Source organism: Serinus canaria, chromosome 6 (assembly GCF_022539315.1).
Source record: "Serinus canaria isolate serCan28SL12 chromosome 6, serCan2020, whole genome shotgun sequence".
NCBI lineage: Eukaryota > Metazoa > Chordata > Aves > Passeriformes > Fringillidae > Serinus > Serinus canaria.
The window spans coordinates 27,751,442-27,777,532 of NC_066320.1; the positions used below are offsets into that span (position 1 = coordinate 27,751,442).

At 35.4% G+C, this 26,091-nt stretch overlaps 1 protein-coding gene across 1 annotated transcript in view; it reads left to right on the forward strand.

Annotated features, from left to right (window-relative positions):
* Window positions 1–26,091, forward strand: part of ATRNL1 (attractin like 1) — a 431,686-nt gene that overhangs the window by 143,576 nt on the left and 262,019 nt on the right. The window contains exon 21 of the mRNA XM_009087164.4: window positions 12,010–12,062. Coding sequence (XP_009085412.1) covers window positions 12,010–12,062 — 53 coding nt within the window. The remainder of the gene's footprint in view (window positions 1–12,009; window positions 12,063–26,091) is intronic.

The following is a 26,091-nucleotide window of genomic DNA, read 5'->3' on the forward strand; positions in this document are numbered from 1 at the left end:
CACTTTGGTTTCCTCTGCTCTTGGCAGGCTAATTGTAAAATGTCACTATGGAATAGTAGCTGGAGTTTCACAAAACAAGTCCACAAAGTATTTTTTTCTACTCCTAATACTTTGCTTCTCTTCATTCATTCATTTTCCTTCATTATGTTTTTATGTGTTTTCTGTACTTGGTAAATAAAGGTGTTTTTTTATGAGGAGAGGTAAAGTTGAAGGTGACAAATGGTGATTGTGAGAAATGAAAAATGTATAAATCAATGCTTCATGTTGAACAGAAGGATTGCCTCCTCTACAGTTATGAATAAAAGAGGTGGTAGCACATCTAAGCAGCTGAACAGCTCCACTGCTGTTCAGTGCCAACCACTGTATGTTAAATAACACTGAGATTCATAAGTGAGAATGATGTAAATCCATTATTTGTGAAAGATTTTTTATTTTTAAGAAAATGCATTTTTTTGTTGAATTGTACTGCAGGGGTTTTTCCTATTTTGTTTTCTGTTTTATTTATACCACCCTGATGTGAACAAAATTAAATGCATTTTCCACCCTGTTTTTAGGGTAGAAAAAAACCCTTTGGGATGTTTTTGTTTTCTTAATTCTCTTATATTTTTGTCCTTGGCTTTTATGAAACCTTTCCTGTACTATTACTTTTGCTTTTGCTCTTACATTTTTTGAAAATAGCTAAATATGTGACTTCATAAGTGGTTTGATATTTGCTCTTCAGAAGCTTTTGTTTGAGCTTTGTCTGTGCTCAGTTTTATATAGTTGCATTGGCCTGTTTTTCATTGTCTGCTCAATATTCTTAGAATATTTCTATGTAGTTAAAGTTCTGATATCATTACAGGCTGGTTTTAAACTTAGTTGTTGTGCCAGAGGAGGTTTATTCTTTTAATTGAAATATTTGGACCCGTGCATACTCCCTCTGTGTCCTCATTCTTTGACAATTTCCTCAGCCTCAGAATCTCTTGTGTCTTGTTTTAATTATGTTTGTGTCAAATGAAATTTTCTGCAACAGGTGTCATTTAAGTACTGGCCTTAAAATAAACTAGAATGAGCATTCAGCAAAGAGTACTTCTTTCATAGGGAAAAGAAAGAATGAAAGAAATGGTGACTAATGTCGCTTTTTTATAAGCATGGTAGAAGTTCTAATTGAACTATTCCAGTTATATACAGGCCTAGAAATGGAAAAGAAGCATTCAATAGTACTGCCCAAAGATTACTCTAACACATCTTCTTCCTTCATAGTGGATTTATTGACCTTTGTTCCACATATATCCAGCTTTCTGTGTTTCTAAATAGTGTAGCATATTTGATATTCTGCATGCTCATAATACAGTAAATTGTCATACATTCTATTATCACACTGTAATAGAAATTTCCAGGTAGCATTTTGTATGAACATGGTTTTCTGCAAATTTAGCAGTCATTGCTAAAATTTGTGAATATTCCTTACAGAAAATTGTCCTTTCTGATTCCAGAATCCAAACCTGATTATGAAAAATCTCTTCCATATGGCGGTAGGTCATATGGTGCACATGTTGTTTTTAAAACCAGGACATTTCTCTATAGCTCTTGTCTGTTTCTTATGAGATGTTTGTCAGTTTAATATTTTGCATTTTGAATGTGTGCTCATTCTTAGGAATAATGTGAATATTATGAATCAACGAACTCAAGATAGCTTATAAAATATTCTGTGATTTTAAAACTGATATGGTACTCAAAACACTTCTCTAAAGTCACTCCTGAAGTAGAACTTTGAAATCAGAGGGTCATCAGAGGCTCATATTTCCTTTAAAAATAAAAATCCAGAACTGAAACTTAAAATGAATAGAGAGTAAATTAGTTGGATTTTTTTCCCAGTCTGATAGTCCCAAAAGAGGATTCACCTCAGAGTCCTTCTCTCCACTGTGCTCTCTGTTGATTTCTTTCTTTTACTTATGGAAAATGTAACAAGTACTTTGTTTTTCTGACATGATGGATCATTTCAGTCACCAGAATTCTTTTTCAACTGACATTAAAATATTTTGCATTTCTAAGTTATGGTTAATGTTGCAGATTATAGCATAACTTCTGCATAGCTTAGAAACCCAGTCAGAAAACAAGTGAGAAAAAAGACCTTAGGAATGTGAAAACAACCAAGGAAAGGATTATATTTTAAATATTTTAGAAATCACTCTCTATAATGCAAAATATATACACATAACTGATAAATATTGTAACTGAATCTTTTCTCTTAAATACTAATTTTGATACTATCTCTCAGTTAAAAAAATATATTATAAAACCATTGGCTAAATTATTGGACTGAGGGAGTTTATTATTCCTTGACTTAAGCAAAATGACTGGGGACAGGTTTTCATGCTGGCACACAGAACAAATTTAATTCAAACTGCGATGAAAGGCGGGTAATGTAATTGTAGCCTATTATCCTATGCAGGCTTGAGTTAAGAAGCAAACCAACAGACAGTCAGAAAATGATGGATAGGAAATAGAAATGCTCAAGGCTGGTGAAATAGAGACTTGTGAAGGGATTATGCCATAACTGTTCCCACATAATCTCTGCATCAGTAATATCCCACCTCTACTGTAAATTTGGATTACTAAACAGGATATTTGTATGCTTCCTGCATTCTCTTTATTTCTCTCTGACGTCAGACAAGGTCCTAGTTTAGTAAATTTCATGACTTTGTAATCAGGATTTTTTTTTCCCCCTTAATCTACCTCCTTCATCAATCCTGGGCATGCTGTAAAGCATTCAGTTTTTTTTTTCTTTCTAAGCACTTTTTTCTTTGTTATCACACAAGAGTGATTGGAAAGTAGTTGGCCACATCTCTTGTTAGTCTTTGATCCTAAGTCCATCTAAGGGACTAGCAAAAACTGTTATTTTTATTAGTGTATTGATTTAAGAAGTAATAAATAGTCAACTCTCAGGTTTTTCAACTGTAAGAGTGTCTGCTTTTTTTTGCATAGCCCTTTGAATATAGTTTTTCATATTTTAGGTGAACAGTTGGGGTTTTTTAAGACTGTGTTCTGGCAGATTACCTGGTTTTTTTTTATTATTCCATTTCATTGTTCAGTAAGAGAAATAGTTTTTTAATACCTACATATTTTGCACTGCAGTCTTTTAAAATTTGAAAATACGTGTCTTGGTCTCCTCAGAATACATAGAGAAAGGTGCTAAATTGTACTTTGAAGCAAGTTAATTACAAAAATAATTCAATAGGTTTGTCACCCTTGTTATACCCCATAAAGCAAAGAAAGAACATTTTTTCCTCTGAAGAAACTGATTGTACCCAGTGTAATACATATGTCTGAGGTAATTCTAGCAATAACTAGTTCAGGGATCAAGTGTGATGCTTACAAAATACAGGAGATCAATTACTGATCAGAAGTCCCACTAAAGCTGCTGTCTTACGGCCTCTTTGCTGAGGGACTGTAAAATAGCTTTTAGGGGAGTGCTGGAGTTTGATTTCCCAGTCACTCCCAGCTGGAATGCCAGATTTCTGTCATCCACTGTGAGCAGTTTCACCAGAGCTCTTACAGTAGCTGAAAAATTTATTTTCTTTTCTCCTTCTGACATTGTATAGGATAAGACTTTGTGCATTTGAAAAATGCTGCATTCTGTGACTTGCCCTTTGGGAAGTCTTTGGGATTACTTAAAGACTCTGTTCAGTGCTGGATTCACACACAGGAGCAAGTGCTGCTTTCCATGGCAGTCCTGTGCAGCCTGCCCATCAAACCCCATATAAACATAGATTGAACGGATCAGGGCAGGCAGAGCAAACTCCTGGTATGAAATACTTCACAGTCCCTTGCCATGAGGCTATAGTCTCATTTTGGTCAGCTTTTTTTCCTTTTACAGCTGTTCCTTTTAAGTTTTCTTTTTAAGTGTCCAATAACTTCGAGGAGAGCCAGCCAAGGCTGGAAGTGTTGACACTTTCAGTATTGTTGCTGCACCACAGACAGAAACACTTATTTACACTTCTTTGGCACTTCATAAAGAAGTATCAGTGTCATCTCTGCTCCAGGAAATTCATGAGTTATGTGCTATAATGGGCTAATGGGGATTTGGGCTCTTCATAGGCAAGAGGCCAGGGAAAAGCAGATGTGTGTATCTGACTTGATCCTTTCTCCAGCCACCCAGACATTTTTCTGTGTTCTATTCTTAATAGATATTTCTCTATCTCATGGATTGATATCTTTTTTTAAGATGGTGCAAATTAGATGGGACTGATATCCTAGATATTAAAAAGGATTTTAAAGAGGTCAGATATGCCCATAAAGGAATGATGGTAGGCAATAACACATGGATTTGATAGACTGCTATGCAGGGGTGGGGTAAAGAAAGTTCTTTTAGGCAGGAGGAGAACTTATCAGAACAACGTACTGGATAGATGTATAGATATTGGAATGATCTGATGGACAAAAATATGGTATTAAAGACTTGCAGGTCAAGAAGGAAGCTACAAGTCTGGAAAGTGTGATGCCTCCATGTTTGCTTTCTAGTGATTCTCTGGGAATTTCTGTTGATGCCATAGGAAACACCTATGGGAAGTAAAAGTTCTGAATATCTCATCAGAAACACCTAAGTCATCCAGGACTAATGAAAGTTACTTGAACATGTAATGGCTAGAGTTTTGGCTTCTTAAGGGTAAGGATAACAGCTTGCCAATTGCAGTATGTATTATACATAAACATCTGTGGGATTTGTTCATCATGTTTATATTATAACTTGTCATTAGCACTGTAGAAGTTGTTGCAAGTAGAGCAATAATTCAGATAACACGACTGTTTTCTAAAATTCCCTATTACTGTATAGCTGACAGCCCAGAGAAAGCCACTACTCTGATTTATTCATGCCTTTTCTTCATTTTGTGTTTACTATTCTTGAACATCCACATATAAGCAGCACTTTGGCCATTGCTGAGCTGCAATGTCAAGTCCAAAATTTGTGATATGCTTTGCTTCTGAATTGTCATTTTTGTCTTGGCTTAGTCAGAATTCCCCATATTTTTGGAAATATTAATTGGCATATTGTGCTAAATTGTTGTCTTAAATGACAAGAAAATGACCAAAGTTACCACACGTAATTTGAAATAGAAAGACAAAAAGTAACTTGCCTGTCTTTGTACCATTTTCTGGAAATTATAGTGTCTGTATGGCATCCTGAAATACATATCTCTGAAATTGCCTTTTCCTTAAATTGCCTTGAAATTATAGTCTTATATAAATAGAGATTTTGTTAAAAATCCCCAGCACAACAAAAACAAACAAACAAAACCCATCCCAGAATCTTGAAAACAAAGTGAAATGAATGCAAGGAAGATCAAATGCAAACAGCTGAGAACTCTGTAGCACTCTGTAATACCACAGCACTGAACTTTCTGCACTGAGATTGTAACTGAGTAGTTCTTTGCAATAATTTCCCTCAGAGTCTGACCATAGATTAAATTCAACAGTAATAAAATAGTCCTATTATAAACCATAAATTAAATTCAACAATAATAAAAGAGTAATGTTATAATGCACATTTTTTTAAAAACAAGCCATAAACTGTTTAATAGTTAAATATACTTACTACAAACACACTTAGTAATAGTAAAATTTTACAATTCAGTAATGACTTATGAAAATGCAGTAAACCACTTGGGATTTAGTGTTTGTGTATTTATTTCTTTTTCATGTGGTCTACTTGATGAAGCCATTTGCTCTGACTGTCAGGGCCTGTTAAAATATTTAATGTTCTGACGTGCTTCCTCTCCTGCTCTTTTTGAGAAATGGTTTCTAAAGAAGAGCAATATACAAACACTTCTGGAAAGTGCCAGAACAGGCAGTGAATAGCTGATCACAGAATCACAGAATGGAGCCATCCCAAAGCATGTGGACCGGATTGTGTCCAGATGGTTCTGGAATATCTCCAGTGAGGGAAACTCCACAGCCTCTCAGGGCAATGTGTTCTAGTGACTTGCATGTATTTATTTCATATGGTCTTTAAGATCCCTTCTAAACCATTCTATGATTCTATGAATATTCTATTGTTGATATTGAGTTAACATTTAACACATTTCATCAATATTTATTTTCTGAAAGGATTAAACATATGTGAATTTTGTGAACTGTTCACTGGTTTTTGAAAATTAAACATTTAGGAGGAGCTGCATTTCAGTTTAAGCAGAAATAAATTTTCACAGTTATTTTACTATTGCTTCTTATCTAATTCTTCCCTCTAAAAGGAAAGAAGTAGTTGAGCAACTCATACTAACATTTCTCAGAGTTGTGGTTCAGTTCAGTGTAAACCGAGCCTCTTATTCTGAGTTATGGGATATTCTAACATTTACTTTCTGAGGGCTGGATGAGGTGTCTGATGTAGGTCAAAATGTGAGTAAGAAATGTGGGTATTTCTCTTCCCTGACTTTGAAAGAACAGTGACTGATAAGAGGGAGCTCTGCTTTTCCAAGTTCACCTTTTTGCGTATATTCAAGTTTGTGCATCACTGCCAAAACTGTGGCCATTTGTATAGAAAGTAGTGCCAGAGGTAAAGGGTAAGGCCATGGGCATGAGATTTTTCTTGTTCAGAGTAAGCAGCATCAAATAATTTGCATACAAAATCCATTTGGTGCCTTATTCATTAAGATTAACAGGGAGTTTTCCAGCTATTCCAAATCAGGGTTGTAGGTCACTTTATTCTTGCATAGAATAACTAAATATAATCTAGACTTTATTAGAAAACTCTTACTTTACATGTTAACTTTTATTTTCTCTTAATTATATCATTATATGATAAGTGACTTGTCATTGAAAACTTACTTTGTCCTGGAGTGCAATGGATTTTGTGATTTGAAATATTATTTCTTCAAAGAGTATATAAGAACTCTATAATATTAATTATTCTTGATCTTGCAGGTAAGATTTAAATAGCATGAAGGGTCTGGGTATGGAAAACTTTCTTCTGTCATTAGAATGTTTTACTTTTTTCTTTTGGTGAGATCAGCTTAGATTAAAAGAAAAAAAAAAGTATTGCTGGCCTATGCCTTTTTCATGAATTATGTGATGAAGAGACAAATTGATCTACAGAAAAAACATTGTCTCAAGACATTGTTATATGCACTTACAAGAAAAAACAAATAAATCATTTCCCCACATTATTAAAAAGTTCTAACTGGAAACATAAATCCTGGTACCTTTTACCCTTTCAGGTTATCATTATCTTAAGAGGGAGGCTGATAATTCTTTTTATCTGAAGTTACTTATGACTGGAAGGATCTTGGCAGTGTGAGAAGTGAAAGTGTCCAATTTTTACATTAGAATCAAAAATCTGAGAGGTCTGTCTCTCTGAATATACTGCAGTATTAATGGATAGCTTTGGGACAATGTAGTACAGAGTACAATGTCAATGCAATCAAGAAGCAGACCTTTATCTGTAAGAGAGATAAATTTACATTTATGGATGATGAAGTTTGTCTATTTCACATATTTCACTTTAGCAAAATAAAGATAATGTTGCAGGATAAAAATGCAATAATAATTAGCAAATGAGCCTGTTCTCTGAAAATCACAAAGCAGTCATTAGCATTGCTTATAATGCCTCTTTTTCATTAAATATGTCATCTGAGCTCAACTATTGCATCTAAATCTTAGCACTTCTGTGGAAGGATGATGAATCTTTTAAACATGCTTTAACTCCCAAAACATGACACTGGCTGCTGTATGGTAGGTGCTGGTTGTGAGGTTCCTCACTTTCCTTGCTGCTGACCATGTCTGTTGTGGATGCTCAGAAGATGTGGTTGTTCTTGGGCATTCCTGTGACAAAGGTATGGATGCCAGGCAGGCCTACATCAAGACAAAGTCTAAGTGTGAATTGGGCTTTCAGGTATCAGTCAGTCACTGCTCTGGACCAGTTACAACCTCAGCTGCAGAAAGTTCTGCCTTCACCATGAAAGGTTAAATGAACTGTTATAGGAAGGTTTCCATGTGATCAAAGCACTTGTCTAAAAAGCTGTTGATCTAGGTTGGTGTTATATTGATAGTTTTCCTCAGGTGAGAAGCTTGAAGGTTTGCCCTTCCTTAAGGTCCATACCAGTAAGGACAATAAAAATAAGGCATGTAAATATAAATATTCTCCTCCTGTCAGTTCCTTTGCTTTTTTAAGCCTGCAAGGTACAGAGCACAAGAACATACACCAGCTTCAACAAAAGGTTGTTTGTAAACTCTGTCTTACAAAGAAGCCTTTCATTCATTAAAAAAAAAAAAAAGCCAAATCTGTCAGTCTTACTGTAAACATGTACTCATTTACAAACATTTATTGTATTTAAAGAGAAGGTGAGGTATTATCTTGGTCAGAAACATGAGAACAATTATTTTTTAAATACATTTGTCAATAACTTCTATTTTAAACTTCCAGAAAATCCAAGGAGATAAAAGAAAGTGAAAGAAAGTGGTTCAGTTTTGAAAGGATAATTGAGGGAGAAGTTGGGAAATAAGTGCTAATAGGAGGCCATCCAAAGGTCAGTGAGCTTGATGAATTGAATACTTCTGTATTGGAACAAACCATGGGACTTGTACATAACCTAATAGGAGCCTTCCTCCATTTGTCCTTGTAAATGGGAGCTGTGTCTTTGGAGTTCTGCCAGAGTGGAACTGCTCATTCATTATGACCACTTAAAGCAAATGATCATGGCCCTATGGCACATAAAATAATGAGTGTAGCTCCCATTTCTCAGATATGAGGCATATATTATGCTTCACATATGGTCCAATATGTGCTGGCTTTTGGAAAAGGTACAAAAATTACTACAATGAGTAAAGCTCATAAGGAAACAATTCAGTGAATAGGAAATTTTGTAATTGGAGCCATAATCAGTGACTAATGCAGAGCAATATGTATGCTAATAAAATAGGAGAGGATTAAAAGACAAAACTAAATTTAATCGAAACCCACCATACATGCTCATGTGAATAAATTCAGATATATTCTTAATCGTATTAGTTTCATTTTTTCCCTCCACTGAAAACCAAGTGTTTAAGTAGTATCTTCCATTTAAATTAAATCAGGCTTCCCTAACTAGTAAAAACTCCACCTCATGTTATTCTTGATGTACATTATGGAAATGTTCTGCTTGAAAGGCCTGGCTACAAATGGTGTAATAAACCAGCTGTTTTCAGGAGAGGGCTTAAAAAGAGCACTGATAACAGGTAAATCTTGTGCCCCTTCAGTTACTGGGGTTCCTGTGTGCCTGCAGCCCTGGATGAACCTGGATTTTCCCTCTGTGCTGTACAGAGCTGTGCATGGAGATGTTCCTCCTCCCTCATCCCTTGGTGCCTTTTATCCTGTGCCCAGGCAGAGCTGTGTGTCTGTCCTGTCAGGCTGGGAGCTTCTCTGGGAGAGCACCCACCAGGGCTCTCCCCTGCCCAAAATCATTCCCTCCTTCAGTACTTCCACGATGCTCCCAACACAGAGAGTATAATATCTATGATAATACATCAAAATACTTTGCTGTGCTCTAATTCACTGCTCTTTTTTTTATTGGACATGTTTTATCATTCCATCAGATATGATGCTGAAACAACTGAAATGGCTGTAAAATTGCATTGCTTTTTTTGTCTTGAAGATGTTTGAAGGTCACTTCTGTAATTTTCAGGGAAGTGGTAATTATTTGTATTTGAGTGAATACTTATGAATACTTGTAACATATTTAGAACCCAGTAATTTTTGTAGTAACCATTCCTTTGTATGTTCTTGTGAGTTGTGAAGTCTGTCTTATGGTAGATGGAGTTTATAGATACTTTTATTTCATGAATTCATATTTGGGGTTTTTTTGTGATATAAATAGAAATAAAAATGCAAGGAAGGTATATGTGATGTTGGAAATCCCTGGGTTCTGGCACTTATTGATCCACAGGAGATGGTTGCATCTGATTAGAAGGGCAGCTGAATGGAGCAGGGAAGCTGGATGGAAACAGCTGTCTTTTTTCATTAAGATTTTCAAGATTAAAAAAAAACCCTGAACCTTTACTCTAAGTGTCAAAGCACCACAGGTGAGTGCTTTGACAGGGCAAGAGTTCAGAGAGGAATTTGTTTATTTTCTCCCCGTGGAAAAGTTATTGTTGTTGGGAGTTAAATATTGCTCTTCCATGTCACACACAGGTCAGTGCCGTCACCAGTGAGCAGCAGGGGAAGTTTCTTGCCTTTATTCTCAGACTCTAAACACTGAGTTACTTTTTATATTTTTTTCCTTCAGATATAAACCCCAGCATATTCTAAATACTGGCTACATTTAATCTACTTTGAGTTTGAAACAATTCAAGAGGAAAAATAGTCCTCTTACAATATTATTATCATTTGTTACATGATACACTGTCTCATTTATGTGGCAATATTGCATAAAGTGAATTCTTTTAAACCCTTACTTTAAAAATGGTCCCTTTCCTGCAGCTTTCTTTCAGAATTCCGAATCTAAAGGCCCTTTCAGGCATTAATACATTTTTTATTGTTTCAGTAGCAAGCTGTTCTTTGGAGAATGTTTCTGATGTTTAGAAAAGAACTCTTTCAGGCAGACCAATGTTACTATTTGAGAGATTTTCTTCTTTCCAAGTACATGCAAAAGAGTTACTTCAGGATCAGACTGTCTTCTAAATTCTAAATTCACCCTACTAAATTCTAAATTCTGTGGAAAGGACTGTAGGGTGAGAGTGACTTTGTGAACAAGACCACAAATTGTGTTCTGCACTTAGACTTGAAGTGTAGGGGGTTTGTTTTCTTGGAAATTAATAATTAACATTATTATATTTAAAAATTGTTGAATTTCTATGTAGTTGACCCTGCAAAGAGTTCTCATGCTAATGTGGAATCAGGAGTGCACAAGGGCAGAGTCCAGAACATTTTTTTTCTACTTTTTGATTTTATTGCTACTGCTGATTATTTTCTTTATGGTATTGTAACAAAGGGTCAAGGAGATTCTCTGCTTATTCTTTTAATAAAAATGAGTATGTTAGGAATCACCAGTTGGAAACTATTGAAGAAACCAGCAGAAATGCAAACATCAACATATTTTTAAGTCTGAAACTTGTTAAATGATATGACATCCAAGTTAGAATGTATTTTTAATACCAATCATGAATAAAATAACTGCAAAAATATATCCTTCCAAAATAAGTTTGTTAGAATAAAGTAATGAAAAGTTAGTCCAAGATACTAAATGATTCAGATTACCTCTGGGAAAATATTTGTATGAAATTTAATAGGCAGTGATTAGCTTTCTCTTTGTTTTGTGAATCTTTCTGTATATTTAAGAGAGAACTATAATCTTGCTGGAGTCTTCCATGAAATAGCCAAGGAAACCTAAAGCAGATTAATCACTTTCTGTTAAGATATTTGGCATTTTTAGAGTAATGTTATATAACTGAATTTGAACTGAATTTCATGTCTCTGAAAATAGCTGTATATCTTATCTTATTCAATAAGAAAGCTATTTCTCCAGCCCTTCTCATGTGCAGGTCTGGTCAGCAGCATCAGTACATCATACTCAGTTTGAATTTCACCTGGTGCCCTGGGTGGTCAGTGAAGAGGAGCAATTGCCACTGGAGTTCATGGAAGTTCAGTAGCTGAGATGCTGCTGTGCCAAATCAAAACCAGGGAGGGAATCAGCTGTGCCTGGGGGGACAGGGATAAGGAGATCCAGTGCTTGGGGGGGCTGCCTGGCTCTCCTTTGCTCATTAGAGTGCAGAGGGCCCAGAATTCCTGCCCTGGGTCCTACAGCAGGCACCAACTTCAGGCAGGTGACTGAACCTCATTTTTCAAGAGCCTGGTCACTCTGGCTTTCTTACATGACAGAGAGCTGCCTCAGGAAAGTAGCACACCCTCATTAAGAACTATATTAAATACTTATTTGCATGAATTTGTGTTGGTAGTACTGAAAGTCATTCTATTTGAATAAATATTCTAGCTGTGTTTTTATTTAAGCTGTACTGTGTTTAATGGGAATGTTTGGTTTTGTCTTTTCTTTCCCCCTGCAGCTGTGACTCTGAAAATAGGTATCTTGGAAATCCACTTAGGGGAACATGCTACTGTGAGTACTTGTATTTTTAATGCTACATACTGAAATGTTGATTACATATTATATGATAATTTCATTTCCTTGGAAAAACAAAATAAGTTCCTGGAGATTTTCCAGAATTGAGCACATGGATATTTTGACTGAAAAATAAAATGCCCTAATGGGCTTCTCTTACTTTGTCTTCAAGAACACAAATTAAAGTCTACTAAAATTAGTAATACTTACATCTGGTTTAGAGGGACTGACCAAGCCACGGAGTTATTCTGTTTCTCATCATATGTGAATGAAAGCAATAGTAATTGTGTCAATGCTTTAAAGACAGACTTTGTGGTGGAGAAATGCAAATAGTGTAAACAGCACTATTCCCTGGGACAATTCTGAGTGGTTTAGCCAGTCTGCCTCCCAGGGCCACGAGACACAGCTGCTCTCCACAGTGTCATAAAAGGAGGCTGTGTGTTTTCTCCATGTTCTTAATGTTGTAGAAAAGGTGCCTCTGGCAAATTTCCTCTGAAGCGTTGCAGTTTTGATAGTCTTAGTGAAGGACCTGAAGGGATGAGAATGCTTATTACCCCTGTGCAGAAATCCCTTAGTGAGCTGTGCCAATTTTACCATGCCAATATCAAGTTCAATAGTAATTTTAATCATCATAAAAACAGATGGGATGTTGGAGAACACTGTTTTAGCTTTTGTGACTTTTGCACGTACCTGCTCTGTGCCAGACAATTGGATCCATTTGTCTGTTGTTTCTAGCATCATCCCTACTTCAAACTGGAATTCATACATAAAGGCAGATGTCTGAACATACTTATAACCTCTCTTCTGATTTTTGGCCTTGTTTCTTAGCATTTTATTTTGAAATATACACAACAGCTTAATTTTAGAATGTCTTTAAGGCATCATTTACCTAATAAAGGAATGTTTATTTTCTTTGCTAATCTGTCTCTCTTACCTTAAATGGTTTGCATCTGCAAGGGATGTTTTACAGAACAAAATAGTAAATTACATACTATATTACAGATGCTGACATATCTCTAGGCCTAAAACATTTATTTCTGCTTCCAGTTATTAAAGAACATTGGTGTGGATTTTTTTCATTTTTTTTTCTCTCAGACAACATGAGTTTGAATTTAATACTTTAAGCTGGAACATAAGTTTTAAATGTTGTAGACCAAGTTGAAAATACTTTTGAAAGCTTTGTCTTTAGGATACTCTTGATCAGTAATTTAAATTCCATTTGTTGTTTTTTTTTTGCATAAGAAAAAAATCTTACTCTATAACAGAAATATCAGTATTTAGAAGAATAATTTTTTGTATCCATATAAAAATTAAATATTTTTTTAGGTTTAGAGTGAGTATATGAGAAGTTCATACTTTAAACACAATTATATGTAGGCTATTTTGGATATCTATGTCAACGTTTGTTTTGTCCTATAAAAATAAATGTTATTAAATTTCAGAGATTGAAAAGAAATGACAGTAATGAGATTTGTAGACCTCAGGCACCTCCATGAAAAAACCTTATTTTTTTGCTATCATGTTTCAGGCTGGGTCTATAAATCATGTTGGAGACAAATTGTACTATATTCAAGATGCCCTTTCACCTTTAACTCACTGCTGTTATTTGTCTTCTGTCAGATTTTAAAATATTTTAAGAATCTTATTGTTTTGAAACGATAAATTTTCTTTTAATACTTCCAGTCATTTAAAGTATCCCATGTAAACAATTCTCAGAGTTATTTTATTGTAGTGATAGGGAGACTGCACTGATAAATAATAGTGGAATCTGTATTTGCTGGATGGTGCATCATAATGGGAAATAATCAGTTAATTTGTGGATAACTGATTGGCCTAAGATTTGAATGACAGTTTATTATCAGCACAGTCCATTTCCTGCTGAATCATGCATTTATATATATATATATATATATATATATACACACACACATCATGAAGAGATTCTCTAATTTGTTATCTATATTCTAAAATATGGCCATACCATGTTTCAGTTTTGTACAAGACGGGCATTTGGATGGTATTTTTTCTGTGCTTTACTTTACTCCTCATTAAAAAACTTTCTCTTTAGATCCTTAAAATGTCACCTTTTCCTTGAAGTGTATTTTTTACAACACATGAACATTATTGGTCAAGAGGAGGCAAAAATAAATTGTATATATTTAGGAGCAGCATAAGATTCTCAGAAATTAAAATTCTAGGCACATCTGTTTCTATTACTTAGAATCAAAATCAGTGAATGCAGATAATAGTTTGCTGTATGGTTAGGATCTTCATCAGGAAAACTTTTAGTCACTTGATTGAGTTTAGCCATTTTCAAAATGACCAGTTTTAAGTATTTAAATTTTGCCCTTTATTTCACTTGTGGAAACACTGCCCTGAATTGGAATGATCTTCTGAAGAAAACTTCAGGATTTAAGTGTCTAGATAACTTTCCTGTGATACTGGATGGCTTGGATTTCTCTTTAGCAGCAGGATGTGGATTGAGGAATGCTTGTTGCCTTAGAGAACTTTGTGCAGCTTGGGATGCTGTGAATCTTCACTGCCCTGTAGAATCTCAGCTGGTTTCATCTCCTCCAGCTCTCTGCCCATCTTACCTAGCCCTTGCCTACTCCTCTGTCCCCTTTTGCCTGTCATTGCCATCCTCCAGCCTAGGAAGGGGGGACAGGTTGGTGTTGGTGCAGGTATTGGCATCAATGGACTGATTAAGAGGATAAATGAAAACAGAGTTTGCCACAGGGAGAGCACAGCTTGTTTTAGTCTCTTCATTATTTGTTTCCTCTCATAATGATGTAGGAGAGTAAACAGTATTTTAATTCTGTACATGGATGGTGTTGTGGTTGAAGTGATCTGAGCACAGATGAAAACACAGGAAGATTATGGATAGGTCTGGCATGATTGAAAAAATGAAATTTTTGTAGGAGGTAACATGCTGAAACATTGCAGAGACTTTACCTAAATACAGATACTGTACCAAAAGGATAAACAAGAGAGAACAGCAAAGCCATCAAATCCTGGAGATCAGAAGAACAGTGCTTTAAACATCAGATTTCTTTCTCATATGGCAATTCCAAACACAGCAGCACTGGACAAGAGTAGGTTTTCTGCTTTAAATTATGAAAACTTAATAGAAATGGAATAAGAAATGTGTAATGGGGTATACAGTAATGCATTATCCAGATTGTGTGAAAATCATTGTAAATGGCTTTTTAAAAATTATTTTAATATCATTCTTTGTGACTGAATTGTGTTATTGAAAAAGCACAACTTGGAGAGCAAGAGAAAGAGAACAAGCCTCGTAGACACAGAAATTAGAAAATACTGAATGTAAAATAAGTGTGAGCAGCTGCATGATGATCTATCTAGTCTAGCACCCTGTTAGGAGTGGCAGCACACAAATGCCATGGGAAGAGTATAGCAAATGGACAAACATACAGTGATAATTCCCTCTTTACATCCAACAATCTACAGCTTAGAACTTCATGAGAGGAAGGATTTTTTTGAGCTGAAAGTGTTCAATGTGCCATGGCTTAGGAGTATCAGAAGAGACCTTATCAAAGATTTCTTATACAAAATAAAACCAGTATTAATGCAAAAGAAAGCTTTGTGATTTTAGAAGCTACAGTTTTGTTTGGCCATGTAAACATCCTGTTAGCTGAGGACAGGTGTGTATTGTCTCTGTATTTCTGGTAGGGAGGCTCCGTATTCCTAGGCCTGTCTGTTGGGAGCCAGTCTTGCTGTGAATGATCAGAAGCTGATTCAATCCATAGAAATGAATCCTGACTGGAGGCCAGAGATGCTTGTGCAGCTGACTTATACATGTACACAAACCATAAATACAACATTTTGTTGTGATACATTTGTATTGGCTGTTGTTTTTGCACTGTGGTGTCTGGGCCAGCCTGATGGATGGCAGTGACACCTCCATAGCAAAGTGTGCATCCAAATGGCTGCATTAGTTCTTCACACATCAGCATTAGGAATGCATTGCTGTCAGAGTCAGAGCTCCTGGGTGCAAGGCAACACTCAGCAAAACCAGATGGTTTTAGACAGATTGGGAGGAATCACTGGGAAAAATGCCACTTCTGTGATCTTCACTTGGGTTGTATACAGACACAAAGCTTTAAATCATAAATGGAGAAGTGGTTAATCTGGTCTTCCAGAGAAAATGAAAGTTTAAATTTACAATTCATGATGTGTTACAATGCAAGGTTTGAATTATAGACATGGTAACAATCACTTCTTTTGAGAGGATGTGATACTTTCCACCATAAACCTCTCTTAGATAGCCATAATTCTAAGGTCAAAAACTTTCCAAAATATGTGGCTTACGTAAATTATTTTGAGTTCCAGTGCAACATATCAAACAAGAAGTACAACTGTTTCTAATACTGCTACATGCAGAAGCATAAAAGCTTACAACAAATCAGTCCTGCCAGTGTAAATCACATTGTTTGCCTGCATATAGTTAGAATTTTCATGAGCTGAGCACTCAAGATTTTCCCATTTGTTCACTAAGAAAATTCCTAGCTAAGACAATGAAGATGAAAAAATGCAGATGGATTTAGATACCTTTTTTTTAGCTTTTCCCCCCTTTTTTTCTTTTAAAAAAATGTTTAGAATAATTTTTGCATTATTTCTGGGTACCACCATTGACAGTGAAGAGCTTTTCCATTTGCTCCTGCAGACTGGTTGCTGTTTTAAAACAGGCAGCAAAAAAATAGTGAATTACAGGGCAGCACACTTTGGAGTGGGAAACTTTCAGGCATGCCAGAAGATTTCCTCAGCAATGTATAGCCAGAATGTGGTCACAATGCAATAAAATTGCTATAAATGAATAATTTTAATTAATCTAGTGCTCATCTTTTGGCTGCACAGACAGTTTTGTGGGCCTGTGATATTTGTGACTGCAAAGAAAAATCAGGTGAAGTTTGCCTTTGCATTATTTATAAATATATGTATGTATATATTATAAATCCAGTGTAACACTGTAGAGTTTCCCATGCTGCAGAGCAGGCCTGCTTTTAGAGATTAGAACCTGACCTTTGAGAAGGATTAGAGAACCCAAAACTTAAGGGGTCACGAGGGATGGGTCATTTGCAGAGAGAATTAAACTGGGGAGGGACTGAACGACTTGCAGCTTTTTGTGGCATTAAAACCTATTTATTGATTGTATGCCCCTGATCCAGATATTTGTTGGGTTTATAGCTTTAAAAAAAAAATGAGGCCTTAATATCTATATTTAAAAAGGCTGAAAGAATGTACAAATTTTATTTTAACCATTTTCTAGGTGTTTCCTTCCAGAGCTCTTCCTTTTTTCTCTTACCTTAGTGTTTTTTGAAGTGCCATTTGTGGATGGCTTCACACAGTGACTGCCCACCACTCTCAGCTGTTCTTCTGGGATGAAACATGCAGGGAAGGAAGGTGCTGGGCCCATCTGCAGGAGCCTTAGTGTACAGGTGTGCACATTCCAGTGGCACTTCTGAGTTTTCCACTCAGTCTCCTGCACATACAGGGAGAAAATAGAAAACCAGAGAGCACACTGCAAAGTTTAGCTTATAAATTAAAACCCCCAACATTATTACAAGCAGGAAATCAGTAGACATAGTTTTTTGTTTGTCTGATTCTTAATGGATCCATTTTATTAGCTACTCTTTTTCTACCTAAAGTAAATCACAGGAAATAATATGTGCTTTACTAAACATTTTGCAACGACTTTTTTGGGCTTGACCTGAATAATTGGTTTATGGTTTTGCTCTGCCATTCTAAACTCTGAGCCATAAAATCATTATAGCTTATAAGACTATTGCTTCTTTCCTTGCTATAAATACAGACAGGATAGCAATAAGCAATTCCCTCAGTATGTCAGCAGCTCACAAAGATGAAGAATGATACTTTCATGTGCAAAATTGGTGAGAAACTATGAAATGTACATTGAGTAAAAACTCTCAAGATAATATCTGGTGTCTGTGCAGGGAGCTGGGGACAAAAAAGCAAATTTTGCTTCTGGTGAGGAGCCTCATAAGGATTCTAGTCCAGTCCTGAAGCTGTGTTAGCCCCACTAGTGCTGACACACCAGGATTTCAGAAAGAGAAAAGTAAAGTGCTGGTCTGTACCTATTCTCCATACAATTTCTATATAGTAAATTTGTATTTTAATTTAAAACTTTTAAACCATATTTTTATGCAGCGTATGTGGTGCCTGAAAAGAAATAACCTCAAGCACTTATTTCTTTTATCTGCTTTATTAAAAATTTGTCTTACTTGCTAAAAATTAAGAAGTCTAATTATTTTTCATATCTGGTCTTTGGACTAAAGACTTTGTAAGTCCTGATTTCTTTTTTTCCTCGTAGTAGTAACTATAAAGATTGTTTAATTATTAAATGTAATTATTATGACAACTTCCAATGAATTTTTAGAAATATCAGCTCAATATTGCATGAGAGCAAAAGGATAAGACAATACACCCTTATTTCTGTTGTCAAAATGCAGTTTAAGCTTACTAGACCTATTGACATGGTCTGATAGTTCATCCCACCTGTTTTCTTTATTATTAGAATGTATTTTTTCTCATTCTTTTCTGGGCTTAGTCACAGTCAAAGTTCTAATATCAGCCAATTTTTTAGTAACATTTATTATGCTACCAATTTTATAACTTAATAAAAAGGAGAATTAAAATTGTTGAAAGAAATCTCTTTTAGTACTAAACACATGCATGTTGATGCATTCAGGAGCTCAGAACATGACCTCTTTTATCAATAAAAAAAAAATAATTGTCAAGTAAAACGTGTCCTAGAGGTACCATGAAGCACTAGGTGGCAGACTTGTTATACTTAGAGAAAAATTAAACTCAAGAACATTCCAAGGAGAGTGTTTTAGAAGATAAATAGCAAGTAGCACTATAAGTAAACCTGTTAGCAGGGATTTTCCAGATATTTAAAAATTATGTTGAAACTTAAAGGGCATAAACAATAAATTTTAGCTCTTGAAAACGTGTTTGCTTTAGCTGAGTTGGGAGATGTGTACCAGCAGCCACTGACTTCACTACTGATTTGAACAATTCATGTTTCCTTTTGGGACAACATTAATTTCAACTAAATACATATTGTAATTGTAAAACTGTCATGCTTGACTTAAAAGAATGAGTTCTGCCAATTATATCTAACATTGATTGACTTTGATACAGACTGAAAAAAATCTATATTATTTATAAATACAATCAAAGTAATGACTTACATTGTCTTTTGAATATATGGACTTGTACAAAAAATTCTATTTAAAATGAAATCTTCTTAAAGAGTCTAGTGGAACAGATTATAGTTTAAATCAGACCATTCTAGGATGGCTTGATAAAAGATTAGTCTCAGCAAACCTACCAACTCAGAACTTATAAAGAGCAACAGACAAACACAGTCTTTGCCCTGAGCTAAAATAACTGCACAAACCAACTGTCGCCTTCCAGAGAATTAAAACAATAACCACATCTGAAGCTGAAGCTCCTAATAAAGTATTATGATCTCACCCCAGGCTCTGTGTACTCATTTGCCAAATGCTAGGTTGGCTTGCAGCTTTGTTGGGCAGGCTGAGGAAATGGATTTGCTGCCAATCATTTTCAGCTTTTACTTTGAGTTGGAGAATTTTCCCATGTATGTATTTATATCTCTTTTTTGTAATTAATGTTTTTTAATGTGGTGGATTTTCTTTGCTTAACAAGCCGTGTGTTATTTTTGAAATGAAGATTATTTGCTTCCTCTGGTAACTTCTGCTTACATACTAAGTGAATTTACCAACTGACATCCTCCTACAGTTACTATTTAATACCATTTGTCAAAGCAGACAAAGGAAATTTAGTGATTTTTCATTAATAATAGCAGGTATGCTACCCTAACTCAAAGTAGGGCAAACTAACAGTGGTGAAACTAGCTTTCCAACTGCTAAAAAGAAGAAAAAACAGATCTTATATTGCATGCAGTTAAAAGTCTGAGTTAGAGGACTGTTCCACAGGTGCCATAATTATTTTTTGTAATATGTTTATAATATTTTTCTTGCAGTGTAATATATAGTATTACAGTAAAATAGCTATAGGTATAAAATGTGAATATTTATAGATGTTGATGAGGCAAGAGCAGCAGGATGTCTCATTCAGAAGACATCCTTTGCTTTGTAGGGGTCTTTAGCCCTTGTATGAAGCCGTGTTTTAAATGAGAAGGAAACCAGTGCAAGTATCTACAAATACACAACATTTGATTTTGTTGATATATTGAGCTTGGGTTCATAGGGATGGATATTTTCTGAATCCTTGTGTGTATTCAGTATGCTGTGTGTGTGTGTGTGTGTGTGTGAGATTCCTGACCACTTCCCAGGGGACAGGAGCTGTCACTCCTCAGACACCTGGAGGCCTTGGAGCTCCCCGATCCTGGAGCTGTAAGAAATAAATGCCATGGGAAAGGATCCCTCAGGGTCCCTTGGCTTTACCTTCTGACAGTCAAGGGAAAACACCTGTGGTGCTTTTGCAGTTGCATTGCTTCCCATGCTTACTGCCCAGGGAAAAGAGAATTCTTGATCAGCAGGACTTCAAGGAAGATTTATAGTGAAATCTTGAGCCAGTTGAAAAAGGAAAAAACCACACCCTGACTTCAAAAGGTGGCTTGTGATATGTGGGAGATTTTGAGTTGGTTCTTTTGGGAGTTCTTGGTCAAAAAAGTGTGTTATTCCAAGTCAGCTGGAGTGTTTTTCTTTTGGAAAACATGGAGCACTGGAGGAGCTGAGCCTCTTCCATTAATGCAAATGTCCTGTAGTGTGAGTTCCACTGTTCAGGTGTGGGTCCTGAACCACCTGATCCTGGCACAGGTGCCTGTAAAGTCCAGAGAGCAGTCAGGGATATTTTCAGGTTTAGAATTAGTGCTGGGAAGCCCTTACAGGGTATTTGAGGGACTCTTGTGGGATCATTAAAATGAATTGGGGGTCTTTTCTATCTCAGGAGGATGATAAAACCTTGGATGATATAAATTTAAGGAAATGTAAACTAGGTTAAATGTGGACGTTGTCAAATTCAGCTTTCGGACTCGATAACTCAGCTCCATTTCAGCATATTGCAAAATAGCCTGTGGGTCATTGATATTAATTTATTGTCACTTTTTCTTAGCTTGAATTGTGAATATTGTTTTAAAATATGTTCCAGAAATATAACTCATTGACAGCAAAGTGTAATTTGGAAGTCACTTGATATAAAGGGTAATGCTGACATGAAATGGAAGAGCAAACTGTGTGAGGTCAAAAAGCAGCAGTGTATGCTAGGAAATAGATACAATAGCAAACTAGACATTAAGGGAAAGTTGAAAAATGTATCTGTCAAAGAGTATGAAGATACACTGGTAAAGAAGTAATATATATGTATTTGATTTGTCTTTCTACGTTATGGGGAAATAAATGTACTTTACTGTGTTAGCCCCTTAAGGAAATGCCACGGCCATCAGAATAATTTTATAAAAATGACAAGCTATGCAAAATGTGGGAAGAAAAGTCTTAAAAGGGCAACAATATCGTGCTTTTTTTTATCAATGATATGAGAATTTTAGATTTCTACTTCTGTTGAATAGAAATACATTCTGCTTCTGTACGTGTTTTTGGAAATGTGGCCAGACAGATTTTAAAGTGCTAGAGCCTCTTCTGATGTTGGGAATGGCTAATGGAAGAGAACATGGAGAGGTCATTGCTAGAATGAACAACAGAATAAATGGTGGAATGAGCAAAATGGAAACATTCTAAGGAAGGAAGTGTATGGCTCCATCATGGAAATGTGTCACTTCATGTCTGTTGGCAAGGTCTGCCTGCCACAGTCTCTGGTCTGTGAAGGTCAGTTGCAGTGATATGAACAATTACTGCTTTTCAAATACCAAGAACAAACAGACTGTCAGTATTTGCCACAGTTTGCTGTTCCTTTTTACATGCTAATTCAGTTCTCAGAGAATCTGTGTCAAAAAGTTTGTGCTTGATATGTATCAATGAGTAATGATGTCTCAATTGGTCTGTATTAAGCTAATAACTTGAAAAAAAAAACAGCCAAACCATAACAATAGAAGAAGAGATTTATTCTATATGCACATTTTGGTTCACAGTAATTTCTTTCTATGGCCAAATAACAAAACAAAACAAAAAAAGTCATGAATAATGAAAGCACAGCTGTATTTAGTTCCTGGTTTATAGAAAAAAATAACACCAGGAAAATATAATATTTCTTTTAATGGCTGGAAGCTGTTTCAGTGGAAATTGAGTTTTCCAAGTCACTTTCAGAAAGGAGTCAGTGAGCCCTGCCATGGTGGCCAATGTTTCCTCTCTGAGGCAAAGAATAAATCTCCTCTGAAGGATGGGTGACTGCACTGGGGTTGAGGAAAACAGCCTTTGGGGCTCCATTTTTCCTTCCTCCATTATTTCAATTTGCTTATTTTAACCAAACTGTTTATTGTTTTATGTACCTGACTGCTAGTCCTACAAATCAAACTTGTGGCAAGTGGGGGAATGTTTATTTTTTCTGGAATTTTTCACTCTGTATTTTATTGCATACTAGAGTCGAGATATTTCTCCTATTTGTCTTAAAGGCTGTGTAAAATGGATTAGACAGTATTGCAGATATGTAATTTCATTTGTGTTTGGAATTTTAATATTTATCAATATTTTTTGCTGACTTTGCACTCAGTTCTTATCATGAGCAATGTTATTATTGAGTGAGAATGTTATTAATGAAATCAACAGATTTTACTCTAAAAATACCTAATGGTGTTTTAAAGGAAAATACCTAATGGTGTTTTAAAGGAAAAAGTGCATGTGTTCTTCTTCTTTTCAAAGTTGTAATGCAGTTGTGTTTCTACTGCATGGAGATGTAGCATTTTATCTTTATTACAGCACAAGCACCTGTTGTAATTGGTGACTTTAAACCAGAGGACACTGCTCAGTGAGGTACATGATGGAATTTCCATCCAGTATGAAGTGCAGTTTTCCTGATCTGGATTTATTTGCTATGAGAGATTTTATTTCTCAGAACTAACAAATTAACAGGGTTTGAGAATACAGCAAAGTTGAAACATCTCAACTTCAACTTACATTGTGCAGTTTGTACAAGTCATGTGGAGTCAAGCAACATGGGGGGTGTTCTGACACTTGGCTTGTGGATTCAGGGTTTCTTAAGCAAAGTTCAACTAAATAATGAGAAAAGGTAAGGAAGAGAATTTTGAAAATGTTGGGATATTGCAGGAGCACCTATTTATCTGTGTATATTTATAGACAATTTATAAGATGTGTGTTCTGTCTCCTTGGAAGGCCTGAGTAACAAGATGTTGCTCTTAAATTCTTAAGATCTGTGTTTGGTTATTTGAGAAGCAGGATGAAAGCTCTGCTAATAAAGATGTAGAAGGTATTCTCTGACTAACTTCTGACTGTTCCCAGTTTAAAGCAAAGCTTGAGTATATATGTGTATAAAAGTATAAACAATTTAAAAATTACATTTGTACTTCTGCCATACCCATATTTTCAGCATTGATCCATGTATAAATAGAAGCTTCTCAAAAAATCATTTCTAAAAGGAGATATAGTAGACTTTTAGGGATTATACAATAAACTGAAAGATATGAGAGCAAGATTTAAAATAGCATGAAAATCTGACTGCTCTCATTTACTGCCTTCCTAGACAAGAAACATCCCTCTTTGGCAATAGTACATAAAGTCAAACAATAATTTAACATTGTTGTTTCTTAGATGTGCCACTTCTGTTGTCAGAGCAAGCAGATCAGAGATCTCCTCAGTGTGTAGAGACTGTAATGAAAGCATTAAATTAGAATCAGGTTAGTGGGTATTGATGCTGGTATATTGAAAAATACATGTTAGAGTTGTAATATTAATATGAGTGTTACAAAGGTGGTGGTGCATTTAGATCAATATGAAAAGAAAAATCATGGAGAGAGAAATTTGAATTTCTTCCATAATAATTTTTATGACTTGGTTTTTTTTCTGGCGTTTTATTTGTTATTGTTTTTCTCACTCTTTTAATACTTTATGAATACTACAAGAGTTAAGGGATTGCAAAGATGGTCCAGTGTGACAAAACAAAAGTACATTTATTGAGTACTCCTTGCTGTCAAGTTATAACACACTTCTGACAAGACTGTGCTGTGAGTTCTGAAATGTTCCATCATTGGAGACACCTAGACCTTTTCCTACAACTGATATTTGAATACCTGCTGATTGGTGCACTTACTTTTCTTTGTTGCTGCTTTTTTTGCTAATATTTTGCTCATAATTCCCAAGCCATTGCTTTCCAGAGTTTTTTTATAGACCATGTTCTTCAGCAGAGCTGGAAAAGGGTCTGCAGCTGTTGACAGTAAACCCATCAGTTGTTACAGCATTTTCAGTAAAGAGTTTAATGAAATATCTAGGAAAAATAATAATTGGATGTGGCCTGGGATTTAAAATCTTTAGGAGCATCATCTTGAGATTGCATGCTGAAAAGGTCCCAGGTGGCTCTATCTGTACTTCAGTTTTTAGATCTCAGCCCCCAGTCCAGCCTTGTTTACCATGACCTTTTCCTACCTACCCTTCTGTGACAGCTGTGACGAGATACATCTCACCTAATTAGCCTGTAAATCTTACATGTCCAGACTTAATGAACCTTCTAGGTCTTTCTATTTTCAGTAATGAAAATCAAGAGTTACCTTTCTGAACATGATGCATTTCTATCATCCACTGAAAGTTTTAGTGAATACAGAGTGGCCTGAGAAAATAAGCAAAATTTAGCTGAGTAAAATTCTAATACAAGTAGATTTTTCTGGCTCTCCCTTGGGATCAAAACTGACAACCTATTAGACCTTTCCAAACAGCAGCTGAGAATTTAATAAGATAACAGATTTCTATTTAAAATAAAACTTAGTTACCCAATTTTCTCATTATGACCCTAATCCCTCAGTCATTTTAGACCAGTGCATTTTTCTAAAGTATTGTAAAAGGAACAATGTCTTGCTATTGCTGTATGTTTTTAAAGACTTTGAACTTATGTGAAATTCATTCTTCCATGCTCTTTCTTGAAATGGAAAAAGGCATATAAATAGTAAATGCTGGGGTTTTTTGAAGCTCATTGCACTCTGATTACATATAATAAAATGCAAGTTTTTAGTAAAGACTTCACAGTAAATGACTTTTTGTTTTATCACAATGGACAAATGTCAGACACAAACATATTCAATGTAAAAATGACAATGAGGCAGTGGATGACTGCTAGATACAGATGACAGAGGAATGAATCAGGCAGCTGCTCTGAAAGTTCAAAATAATTATCCTGACAGAAAATAGGTCTGGTGGTAACCTCCAACTTTGATGTAATACAAGGAGAATTTCATTTTGGTCACAGATGAATATGATTTATAGCATTTGATAATGGTACTTGGTTTCAAAAGCAGCATTTGTACTGATAGAGAGGAATATGAATAGTTCTCAGCAAAGTCTAGCTGGAAATAGAGACCAATCACTAGAAAGAGGAGGAGAGAGACAAACTGCCTGTGCAATGAGGAGGTGAGAGTATGAATTTTAGAATCAGCATGAATAGACAGATCCTTAAATAGAAGAGTGTGGGAAGACTGTGATGAGTCTGAAGTTGCAATCATGATGGAGGTTCTTACAACTTAAAGTGATTTTGAGAAGTAAAAGTAGAACAGCACTAGATTTTTGAGGGGTTTATTCACAAAATAGAAGTTATTAGTTATCAGGAAAAAAAGTGAAAAAAACCCCATTTTAGTCATTGATTGAGTAAAGATCATGTGATCCTCACCTAATATTTTAAAGATGGTATAATAAGGTTGTAGCTGAGAATGAGATTATCTTGTGGGTGGGTGGGTCTAGTTCCATGCTCTTTTTGTAAATCTGGCTGATATACATTCCAGCACATTTTGGCTTAGAGCTATTGCTAAACTTAAACTTTTGGAGCTAAAATGAATCGACATTTCTCAGAAATTCTGTATCTTTATGAAACCTTTTTGCCATTTTGT